The sequence below is a fragment of the Salvelinus alpinus genome, chromosome 1 (assembly GCF_045679555.1).
Source record: "Salvelinus alpinus chromosome 1, SLU_Salpinus.1, whole genome shotgun sequence".
NCBI classification, from domain to species: Eukaryota; Metazoa; Chordata; class Actinopteri; order Salmoniformes; family Salmonidae; genus Salvelinus; species Salvelinus alpinus.
Window position 1 is genome coordinate 56041718 of NC_092086.1, and position 12502 is coordinate 56054219.

The 12502-nt window shown below is 41.8% G+C and overlaps 2 protein-coding genes across 2 annotated transcripts; both read left to right on the top strand.

Moving 5' to 3' along the window:
* Positions 1-3405: 3405 nt before the first annotated feature.
* On the top strand, positions 3406-8912 carry LOC139581294 (peroxisomal membrane protein PMP34-like). Its single transcript, XM_071410888.1, has 9 exons — positions 3406-3679; positions 3899-3959; positions 4062-4128; positions 4258-4409; positions 4543-4659; positions 5009-5157; positions 6112-6207; positions 7493-7578; positions 7880-8912. The coding sequence occupies exons 1-9, from the start codon at positions 3605-3607 to the stop codon at positions 8028-8030; spliced, it is 954 nt and encodes a 317-aa protein (XP_071266989.1). The 5' UTR covers positions 3406-3604; the 3' UTR covers positions 8031-8912.
* A 225-nt stretch (positions 8913-9137) lies between these two features.
* LOC139581173 (zinc finger protein 649-like) lies at positions 9138-12487 on the top strand. Its single transcript, XM_071410663.1, has 4 exons — positions 9138-9667; positions 9864-9976; positions 10267-10372; positions 10608-12487. The coding sequence occupies exons 1-4, from the start codon at positions 9412-9414 to the stop codon at positions 11552-11554; spliced, it is 1422 nt and encodes a 473-aa protein (XP_071266764.1). The 5' UTR covers positions 9138-9411; the 3' UTR covers positions 11555-12487.
* The last annotated feature ends 15 nt before the right edge of the window (positions 12488-12502 follow it).

A 12502-nucleotide genomic window follows, 5' to 3' on the forward strand; every position in this document is an offset into this window, starting at 1 on the left:
GGAGCACATTTTAGAAGTTTAGAATTCAGAATACAGACAGGTGTAGTAGGTAGCCTGTAGAATGAACAAGACTATGAAAACATGATTTCCACTAGATGGCACAGCCACAAGGTCAAAATTGTCTATCCTAAAAATGTATGAAAATAAAAATGTGCTTTTTGATCTTGAATTAAGGTTAGGGTTAGGCACAAAGTTAAGTGTTGTTAGGCTCCCAAGTGGCACAGAGGCCTAAGGCACTGCAGTGCTAGAGGTGTCACTACAGACCCTGGTTCGATCCCGGGCTGTATCACAACCAGCTGTGATCGGGAGTCCTGTAGGGCGGCACAGAATTGGCCCAGCGTCGTACAGGTTAGTGGAAGGTTTGGCCGGGGTAGGCCGTCATTGTAAATAATAATTTGTTCATAACTGACTTGCCTAGTTAAATAAAGGGGTTAGGTTTAAGAATCTTTATTTTAGAAATAGGCAGGGTTTATGACTTTGTGGTTGTGGTAAATGTGACGACCGGAAAACATTGTGGGACAAGCGCCAAGCCAGAGATATTAGAGAAAAGTAACTCCAAACCACAGGAGATTGGTGGCACCCTAATTGGGGAGGACGGGCTTGTGGTAATGGCTGGAGCGGAATTGAAACCTCTTAAGAATCTGCCCCTTTTTTCAATTTTTGCCTAAAATGACATACCCAAAACTAACTGCCTGTAGTTCAGGCCCTGAAGCAAGGATATGCATATACAGTTGAAGTCGGAAGTTTACATACACTTAGGTTGGAGTCATTAAAACTCGTTTTTCAACCACTCCACACATTTCTTGTTAACAAACTATAGTTTTGGCAAGTCGGTTAGGCCATCTACTTCGTGCATGACAGAAGTAAGTTTTCCAACAATTGTTTACAGACAGATTATTTAATTTATAATTCACTGCGTCACAATTCCAGTGGGTCAGAAGTTTGCATACACGGTTGACTGCCTTTAAACAGCTTGGAAAATTCCAGAAAATGTTGTCATGGCTTTAGAAGCTTCTGATAGGCCAATTGACATAATTTGGGTCAATTGGAGGTGTACCCATGGATGTATTTCAAGGTCTACCTTCAAACAGTGCCTCTGCTTGACATGGGAAAATCTAAAGAAATCAGCCAAGACCTCAGAAAAAAAATTGTAGACCTCCACAGTCTGGCTAATCCTTGAGAGCAATTTCCAAATGCCTGAAGGCACCATGTTCATCTGTACAAACAATAGTACGCAAGTATACACAACATGGGACCACGCAGCCATCATAACGGTGAGGAAGAAGACGCACTCTGTCTCCTAGAGATGAACGTACTTTGGTGCGAAAAGTGCAATTCAATCCCAGAACAACAGCAAAGGACCTTGTGACGATGCTGGAGAAAACCGGTATGAAAGTATCTATATCCACAGTAAAACGAGTCCTATATCGACATGACCAGAAAGGCCGCTCAGCAAGGAAGAAGCCACTGCTCCAAAACCGCCATTAAAAAGGACAGACTATGGTTTGCAACTGCACATGGGGACAAAGATCGTACTTTTTGGAGAAATGTACTCTGGTCTGATGAAACAAAAATATAACTGTTTGGCCATAATGACCATTGTTATGTTTGGAGGAGAAAGGGGGATGCTTGCAAGCCGAAGAACACCATCCCAACCATGAAGCACAGGGGTGGCAGCATCATGTTGTGGGGGTGCTTTGCTGCAGGAGGGACTGAAGCAACATCTCAAGACATCAGTCAGGAAGTTAAAGCTTGGTCGCAAATGGGTCTTCCAAATGGACAATGACCCCAAGCATACTTCCAAAGTTGTGGCAAAATGGCTTAAGAACAACAAAGTCAAGGTATTGGAGTGGCCATCACAAAGCCCTGACCTCAATCCTATAGAAAATGTGTGGGCAGAACTGAAAAAGCGTGTGTGAGCAAGGAGGCCTACAAACCTGACTCAATTACACCAGCTCTGTCAGGAGGAATGGGACAAAATTCACCCAACTTATTGTGGGAAGCTTGTGGATGGCTACCTGAAATGTTTGACCCACGTTAAACAATTTAAAGGCAATGCTACCAAGTACTAATTGAGTGTATGTAAACTTCTGACCCACTGCGAATGTGATGAAAGAAATAAAAGCTGAAATAAATCATTCTACTATTATTCTGACATTTCACATTCTTAAAATAAAGTGGTGATCCCAACTGACCTAAGAGGGAATTTTTACTAGGATTAAATGTCAGGAATTGTGAAACTGAGTTTAAATGTATTTGGCTAAGGTGTATGTAAACTTCCGACTTCAACTGTATATGCATACGGTACCATTTGAAAGGAAACATTTTGAAGTTTGTGGAAATGTGAAATGAATGTAGGAGAAATATAGCACAATAGATCTAGTAAAAGATAATACAAAGAAAAAAAACTTTTTTTTGGTACAATCTTTGAAATGCAAGAGAAAGGCCATAATGTATTATTCCAGCCCAGGTGCAATTTAGATTTTGGCCACTAGATGGCAGAAGTGCATGTGCAACGTTTTAGACTGATCCAATGAACCATAGCATTTCTGTTCATTTAAAAAAAAATCAAGACTGCCCAAATGTGCCTAATTTATTTATGAATAACTTTTCATGTTCAAAATTGTGCATTCTCCTGAAACAATAGTATGGTATTATTTCACTGTAGTAGCTACTGTAAATTGTACAGTGCAGTTAGATTAACAAGAATTTAAGCTTTCTGCCAATATCAGATATGTCTATGTCCTGGGAAATGTCCGTGTTACTTACAACCTAATATTAATCGCATTAGCCTACGTTAGCTCAACCTTCCCGTGGAAGGGACACTGATCCTGAAGAAGTTTTAATGGAATGGTATCAAATAAATCAAACACATGAAACCATGCCATTTAATTTGCTCCATTACAGATATTATTATGAGCAGTCCTCCCCTCAGCAGCGTAGTCCACATTTTGTTTTATAACTAACCCATTGTTCTGTCTGTGGTACTGTATCTGGACAAGCCTGAGATCCGTTTAGTTCGCTTGAACGTTTGCTATGTTGCGGAACGGTTTGTACTGAACGACACGTTTACCCAAAACGTTATTGAACCGACTGAGGTACGTTTGCTCCGGTTTGGCGGGTGTGGCTTAAAGTAATGAGTGTATTTAAAGGGCAGTGGTACTGTTGACAGCGTTCCACCAACCAAATACAGTACAGTATGACAACCCGTCCCCGTTCTTCAACTGGTCATTCATTTCCGTTCAATTGAGAGTTCCAGAACGTAAATGCCTACTGAAGGCAGCCCTGCTGTTTCATTTGTTTGAGTGACAACTGGAAAAGCCAATAAAATGAACACGCGGCATCGCCTATTGTCCAATCACCTTATTGGGAAAGGGAATATATGTTCCATTGCCTATACGAACGACCTGGATGTAAAATGAGTAAGAAGCGCATTCGGGGGAAAATGGTTTAAATATCTATGAGAAAAACCCATAAGAGCATTCAGCCACGTTGATGTTTTCTGGAAGGAACGGGGGGATAAAACTCTCTATTCACTAACTATGTTGCATAGTGGAATGTAAACAAAACTGTCAAGTTTACATTTGTATCTACCGCAATTAAAATGAGCACTCGAGACTTTCGATTTGCTGAAGTTTTCTCGTACGAAAGCTTGGTGCATGCAATGGCAGGAGCAGTGGTAAGTAAACTTTGTTTATGTGCATTGCCTTTTTTTAAATAATATGTTATTGCAGATTCTCTGCATTACATGAAAACAAGGGGCAGTATTTCTTTAAATTGCTATCTGACAGGCCAATACTGCCAAACCTGTATCCCCTATAAATAAGGTTAGCCTAATATCAGCAAAAGTTCACATTTTGAAGAACCTACATTTGACAGTAGGCCTATATGTTTTTAGGGGAGTGTGACAGCAATGACCGTTTTCTTCCCACTTGACACTGCAAGACTACGGCTGCAAGGTAAGGCTAGCTATATCTTTATGGCTTTGTGCCAAACTGAATAGAGGACATAAGATATCTCGGTGCAAGTCTCATATTCTCTCTGTTCTTCTTTTTCTATAGTGGATGAGAAGAGGAAAGCCAGGTCCACTCCTGCCATTCTGTCAGAGATTGTCAAGGAAGAGGGGTTGTGAGTAAACAAGAGCTCTGTCTCTGTCTTTCTCTCACTCTTCTTTCTCTCTCTGCTCTTTTAGCCTTTTTTGTATTTGAACAGAATCAGCTGAGGTTGTGTCTGTCCCCCTGCCTGTCCTCTCTGCAGGCTGGCGCCCTACAGGGGCTGGCTCCCAGTGATCTGCAGTCTCTGCTGCTCCAACTTCGTCTACTTCTACTGCTTCCACAGCCTGAGAGCCAGCTGGCTCCGGGGACACAAGTCAACTCCAAGCAGAGACCTGCTAATGGGCACCGCTGCAGGTAGGCCTACATAAGACCCATACGCTGATACTAACTTACCAAGTTATTAAGACGTAATAACACTTAAACAGTGTCATGGAATGATTCTGAGCTTTCTCACTCCCCATCTCTCTCTCTCTCTCTCTCTCTGCAGGTGTAGTGAACGTGCTTATGACCACTCCACTGTGGGTGGTCAACACACGACTCAAGCTTCAGGGGGCAAAGTTCCGCAATGAGGACATCCGTCCCACTAACTACTCAGGCATCATGGGTAAAGGCAGCTGCAGTATGAGCGTTGGAAACAGATAAAGTTGTAGATGTGTGCCAGTATAATGTCTCTCTCTCTCTCTCTCTCTCTCTCTCTCTCTCTCTCTCTCTCTCTCTCTCTCTCTCTCTCTCTCTCTCTCTCTCTCTCTCTCTCTCTCTCTCTCTCTCTCTCTCTCTCTCTCTCTCTCTCTCGAGCATCGTACAGACACATACACACTCTCCCTCTGTCTTTCTCTTTTTCTTTCAAACACGCAGGCAAACACACATTGTACTACTGTTGTCCTAGTCTGGTTTCTTTGTCACTATGTCAGATTGTCTCTAGGGTAAACAGTGTCCCTCTCTCCTCCCCTCAGATGCCTTTGTGCAGATCATTGAGGACGAAGGGGTGGGGGCCCTGTGGAACGGGACATTCCCCTCTCTCCTGCTGGTGCTCAACCCGGCTGTCCAGTTCATGATCTATGAGGGCTTGAAGAGGCAGATGAGAAGCTTGGTTCACAGAGAGGTAATGGGAGGGGGCGGAGGGATTACTTGCAAAGACGGGGGGAAATTATTGATGGGAATTGAATTCTCATTGATGGGGAAAAGCCCTTCAGTCCTCCCTCACTAACAAAAAAATGTGTAACAGAAAAGCAAAGCGGAATCATTAGCTTTATCTGTCAACCAGTACTTTTATTTTTTGTATGTAACCTTTATTTAACTAGGCAAGCCAGTTAAGTACAAATTCTTATTTACAATGATGGCCTACCAGAAGGCAAAAGGCCTCCTGCGGGGACAGCGGCTGGGATATAAAAATTTAATAAAAATTTAGGACAAAACACATCACGACAAGAGAGACACCACAACACTACATAAAGAGAGACATAAGACAACAACACAGCATGGCAGCAACACATGAAAACACAGCATGGTAGCAACACAAAAAATGGTACAAACATTATTGGGCACAGACAACAGCACAAAGGGCAAGAAGGTAGAGACAACAATACATCACGCGAAGCAGCCACAACTGTCAGTAAGAGTGTCCATGATTGAGTCTTTGAATGAAGAGATGGAGATAAAACTGTCCAGTTTGAGTTTTTTTGCTGCTCGTTCCAGTCGCTAGCTTCAGTGAACTGAAAAGAGGAGCGACCCAGGGATGTGTGTGCTTTGGGGACCTTTAACAGAATGTGACTGGCAGAAAGGGTGTTGTATGTGGAGGATGAGGGCTGCAGTAGGTATCTCCGATAGGGGGAGTGAGGCCTAAGAGGGATTTATAAATATGCATCAGTACACATCTTGATTGAAAATACTGATTTAAAAAGTACAAATATTGACATTAACAAACACTTCCATTGTATTGGAAGTCATACCTCCAATATATAAAAATACCCTGGTATGCTGTATTATCATATACCTGCCCAACCCTATTTAAACTGGAACTAGCTGATCCTGATACTGTTTCTGTACATTTCTCTAGCTGTTGTCTCTTGAGGTCTTTCTGATTGGTGCCATAGCCAAAGCAGTGGCCACCACAGTCACATACCCACTACAGACTGTACAGTCCATCCTGAGGGTAAGAACAGTGTGTGTATGTGATCATGCGTGTGTTTGTGTGAATGTTCCTCATGAAAAAGTACTACTGAATCACTTCTACCCAAGATCTACACAAAACCTGGTTTTGCTATTTGTTTGAGATGTGTATTAAACCAATAGTGATTTATGTAGTTATTTAAGTAGTAATGAGTGATAAATTGGGGCGTTTCAAGACTTGTGAACACTATGTATTTCCTAGTTACTGTGTAACTACTGAGCTTTTGGGTATCTATTACTTAAAACCTACACATTCTACCACAATTCCTACATGTTCACTATTGAATTACTACTTAATGCCTACACATTCAGTGTGTAGTGTTGTCAGTACTGATTTGCTCCTGATACCTTTTCATTTCCTACATAAACCCTTTTGAATTACAAATGAAGACTGACACATTTACAACTGTTTGCCTATTCAAAATCCCTATTGACATCTTCTTGTGTCACTACTGTGTCTCTACTAGACTAGTGCACATGTAGTTATATCATCAAACAAGAAATGTTTATACAAATGTAATAGCAAAAAATATTACATGAATTACATATTAAATTAGATATTTACACTTTTTGTTAATCCTTATCTATATTTAAAATATAAAGACAAGTACAAGAAACAAACAATTATAAGCCATTGTCAATCCTCTGCTAACAGAAGTCACATAAGACAAACAAATAAATATTTGATAAACAATATTAATCTTACCAACAATGGCCTCCAGTCTTCTTATGTCGAGGGCCTCCTTGGTAACAGGTCAAAAGAGGTAAGTAGAATGGGTAAGTATACCAGTATGAGCATACTGTACATCTGCATACAAACACACCTTCTTATTAACTAGCATGCCGAAAACAGGGGCTACATAGCTACATTTCAATGGTGCTAGCAAACAGCTCGGCTACCAACATCAAATAGTTAAACACTCTACCTGATTACTACTGGAAACACTACTGTTTTCCTACTGAACACTACAAAACTCTACTTGTGTATCTTGAGGTGTGTGTAAACTACACATTCAATACACAATCCCTACAAGGCTCTACATTGCCGCTAATGCACAAATAGGTTCTGTGTAGTAATTCTGTAGTACTCTTTCATGAGGGGCTGTCTTTCTGTCCTGTGACTGTGTATGAGTGTGTCTGCCAGTTTGGATGTTGCGTTTTAGTGCTCTGCTGTGAACATTGGGCTGTCCCAATGTTTAGTGTTATTCCAGTGGAATAAGCTCTCCGTGTGTTAATTTCACTGCTCGTTATCTGCATCTCGTTCTCAGTTCGGTCAACACGCGCAGCACACAGACGGATCACCATTGCTGAACAGCCTGAGAAGTGTGATGCATCTGCTGATCAATAGAGTGAGGTTGGTCCACACACACACCTGCCTACCTTATTTCAACATTTTATTTACCAAGCACCATGACTGCTACCACACCCAGCCTTAGTCAGTGGTTGCGTTCCAGGTTGTCTTAATGCCGTCGTGCTGTGCATCTCAGAGGATTCTTATACCATATTAATGTGTTTCCTGAGATGTCAAACACTTCTCCAGGCGTTGTGAGATCTGATCATATGTGCAGCACCATTGCAATTAAGACTACCTGGAACGCAGCCAATGCCTTCATCTCCTACATATTCTGTTTTTCGACGCTCTCTCCCACCATTAGGAAGAATGGCATGCTGGGCCTGTTCAAAGGCCTGGAAGCTAAACTCCTACAGACTGTCCTGACCGCTGCCCTCATGTTCCTGCTCTACGAGAAGATTGCCAGCAGCACTTTCAGGGTCATGGGAGTGAAGAGGCCTGCGTCCAGCCACTAGCCTGTCTGTTACATCAGACATCCGATCCCATATTGCTCCCTATCTGTCCCCCCCGTAGCCCTAACCCCTCAATGTTGGCATGTCTAAAGGGTCTGGATAGGTATAAGCAGTGTAGCTAGGGGTAAATCTTCCACCGTATTGCTTCTATCTTACATATATGCAAGCGTCAAAGGGTTAGGGCCAAAGGGAGGGGAAGGGATCGAACTGAGACCAGCTGAGACTGTACCAGAGATATTAGAGAAAGGATGAGATAGCAGTCCCATTGGGCAATGAATGGAGTAATGTATAACGCTTCATCCAGAAGACTGTCGACCAATCACTTGGTCCACGCGGTGCATTCTGGGCAACTCTGGGACAAGAAGAGCTCTCCTTCAAACAGTGAATGGGAGTCAATTGGGCGCTAGCTCAAAATCCCCAAATTAGCATGAATAACCCAAACATTTTTCCTAACCTTAATTCTCCTAATCTGCTGCGTAAATTCTCCTAACCTGCTACGAAAACCCAAATCTGACGTTCATTTGACAAAAGCTGTATCCCTTCTAGCCATGACCGAGCTCTCCTTGTCCCAGGTTTTTTGTCTATTTATTTTTCTGTAACTGCCATTTTTGTGGAAGTAGACACCACTTGTTCCTCAGACTCCTGTGGATTTCACCATTTTGTACTTTCCATGTTCTTCTAAGATTAGCTGCTTAACTAAATCCACAAATTATTTAGTGATGCATTGTTGCTCTTGTCAAATCACTGAGAATTTTTTTCATTGTGTCATTAACTGTCTCTCTGACAAAGTATAGAATAATTAAGGGATGTAATTAAATGCATTTTTGTACAGTGCCATGTCATCGATTCTCAGAAAGGTATAAATAAATGTTGCTTCTCAAATAAGTACATTTTAGTTTTTTTTACCATATGCATTCACTGTCATTTTCAGATTGTCATTTTAAAAAATCTGTTTATCCTCTGATTTGCGTACTTCCTTTTACTGATGTGGAGCTTTTTTTCTTCTTTTTTTTTCTCAGTAATATAATTTTGGACCAGTAGATGGGGTCACAGCCCCACAAAATAATAAAGGTTTAAAATGTAGCGTTTACTACGGTGCTATATGTTTAATCAAATTATTGGTATGTATTCCGTTTAACTATAAAATGTTCGAGTTAACAAAGCATATTTTTATCCACATGTATGCTATTTTAATCTGTTTCACGTCATACGTATGCGTCGGCCGGAAATTGAATTTCCATCGCCTCTTGTTTTTGTTCCCAGTTAGATTCTGTTCAGCAGCTGGGTTAGGTAGGCTTTTTGTGTTCGATATTTACGAAATATTTGGTTAGTTTGAACAACTTTAATATCAATTCAAACGGTGTTTGGACAATAACGCAGAGCCATGTCTAAACGCGCTTCTTTTCACACACAACTGTCCTCCATCATGGAAATATTGTCTAGAACCGCAATGGCTCATGTGTGCAAACTGGTTGACGACGAATACGCGGGAATTTCTTTAGAAAATGAGGCTCTCACTGATAAATTGCATAATCTGGAAAGTGAACTGACAATTGTGAAAAGCACAGCTCCCAAGCTGGCTGGAAACTATCGCTCTGTTGGTGTTCAAACTGGTGAAACTATCACCAGAATAGACAGAGGTATGTTGTGGTCCTTTGATAATGCATACATGACAAGGAGGAGGATGCATGTTGTTGACAAGAATGCATGCACAATGGGGATTTTATAGTCTTCATTCCTTTCCCTTTTAGTCTATTCGTCCTATAGGGGCCACTGTTTTCAATGTGTTTGACACAATATTCCCAAGTGCCAATTCAGTTCTGCATTCTCTTCCAGGGCTAAACGGGTCCCCCACCATCGAAGGAATATTTGGGAAGGAATGGTGCCTTGATCTATGGAACCATGGGGATCCCTACAACACAGAGAACAGTCCGCAACACATTGCAAAAGTGAGTGAGTAGACTGAGGACAGTTTCCCTTGCCTCATCCGCTGTTCTTCATCTGCACTGATATGAGAAAACACTAGGCAGGATTGTGGAAACCAACAGAGGACTCAGACTTACCAGAGGACATGCTGTCAGATGCCCAGCTCTTTGAAATGAGTGAATCAGAGGCTCCCCTACATTATTGACACTTACCCCTTCTGTCATGTTTAGAAGTCTTATTCCTTCAATGCATTTTGTTATTTAGTGTCTGCATTTTTCAAGTGGCTCTAAAAATATTTGTCTTATTCTCATAGTCAACAGGGGCGCCTTCAGGCCAAGCTGATGTTAAAGAGGAGGATTGTGAGGTGGAAATCATAAACAGCAGAGACCAACAGGAAAGACCAACAATAATTTTAGATGGTAAGTTGTTAGAGGTTTTAACCTGAGATGTTTGAATTGCCTGGCTGGTGTAGTGCTAAATCGCATAGGTTTAACTGTATGCGTTTGATGACATGCACAGTTATAAGACACTGTGACCCTCTCTTATTTGGTCATCGTGGAGGTTGGACATTGTTTTTCATGAATAGGTGGACAGGCAATCGAAGCCACAACTCGTATGTGTATTCTTCTTTTTGTCTTTTCTCTGTTGCTTCAGGAGATGACGACTTATTGGACAATGGAAGAGAAGGGCCCTCCAATGAGTATCCATCCTTTGATTCCTTCCGCCAGGACAGGCCAGGGAGACGGGATAAACAGGTACTGGAGATGTCAACTACGGATGTCTCCACAGGACACACTTTACGTTTCATATCCATCGACGGAGTGGAGGAGGAATATGGCGAACATGTCTTTCCCATTGAGGACGATGAGACAAATGAGTTCCTACCAGACGATACCGAGCTGTTGCCCAACGAAGCACAAGATGAACACATCACAAAGCCAACGTATGCAAAGAAGTCTTTAGCAAAGTCAAAAAGCAAAGCTGGAAAGACTGCTGGGAAGACTAAGACTTTCAGTTACTTTAACAGGTTTAACTTGCACTCCCATAGTAAATCCGACACAAACAAGTTAAGTTGCGTGATTTGTAAGAAGACTTTCTTGCGGCAGAACCATCTGACGATGCATATGAAATCTCACAAATCGCTGTACTGCAGTGTGTGTAAGAACTGTTATCCTGGGAAAACTCAGCTCAAAAAACACAAATGTGTTGCTCCCGATTATCTGGCCTCGAACAGCTCGAAGTACTTTTGCCATTACTGCGGCAAGTCTTTCAGCTGTCCGTCAAGCCTGAGGATACACCACCTGGTGCACACTGGAGAGAGACCCCACACGTGCACTGTCTGCGGGAGAGGATTCACACAGAAGGGCAATCTGAAATGTCACATGCGCCTTCACACTGGTGAGAAACCGTTCAAATGCCTCACATGCGAAATTGGTTTCACCCAGAAAGTATACCTCACTCAGCACTTGGCCAAAGCTCACGGTCAAAAGGAAGATAATAAGAAAAAGAAGGCGCAAGTGCACAAATGTTCTAAGTGTCAGTTGTCTTTCGTCAATCAGCAACTGCTCCAAACACACATGACTGTTCATAAAAATAAATGAAGTATTTTTGGTTGATTGCAATACTCTTGACTTAAAGGGGCAAGCTGCAGTTGCTACATCTATTTTGGGACTTAGAAATTATGTACTCATTTATTGTTGAATATAACTTATTAATGCCTCATGAGCTTAGTTGAACTGTTGTACCCCATCAGAACTCAAAATAAACACTTAACATTTGTCATTTAGCAGACGTTCTTATCCAGAGCAACTTACAGGAGCAATTAGGGTTAAGTGCCTTGATCAAGGGCACATTGACAGATTTTTCACCTTGTCAGCTCTGGCATTCGATCCAGTGACCTTTCGGTTACTAGGCCAACACTCTTAACCACTAGGCTGCCACCCTAAATAGCCTCAAAACATGGATAAAACCATTTTGATGGTCAGTCCTTGCATCGATAGCTCTATGAATGAGTTGTTAGCCTACATTTCTCCAGGCCCAGCCATCTGCTTTTTACCCAAACGCGTGGGGATGCCTCTATCTGAACCGCTGATTGCGTGCCTGCTCTGCTCAAACTGGAGAACCAAATACTGTCTAATGTATGTCATACTTCACAATATTCTAGTGACCTTGTCAAGGGGTTTGGACGCTGGACATGGGAGTCCCAGTCGGGAGACCCCCCCCTCCCCCAAATACACTACAGTATGTTGTAGGCTTTATTTGTCAATTCGCTACAACACTAACAGGGTGTATTAGGTATGATTTACCTACAATAAAAGTAAATCGAAGTTTTATTTTGCAAAGAACGTGGCGCATGAGTATTGCACAGTTCATAAGTACTGTAATGTTTACCTACCACTAGCCTGTTCTATATTTTAGGCTCAAGGAATTAACCTGCCAATGTTTGATGCAAGATGGCAGTTGGTACTGTATCTGCATTGTCCTCTATACATTGGTACAAATGACATAAGATATCATTAAATGGATGTTTTCAAGTTCTGTTCCCAGCA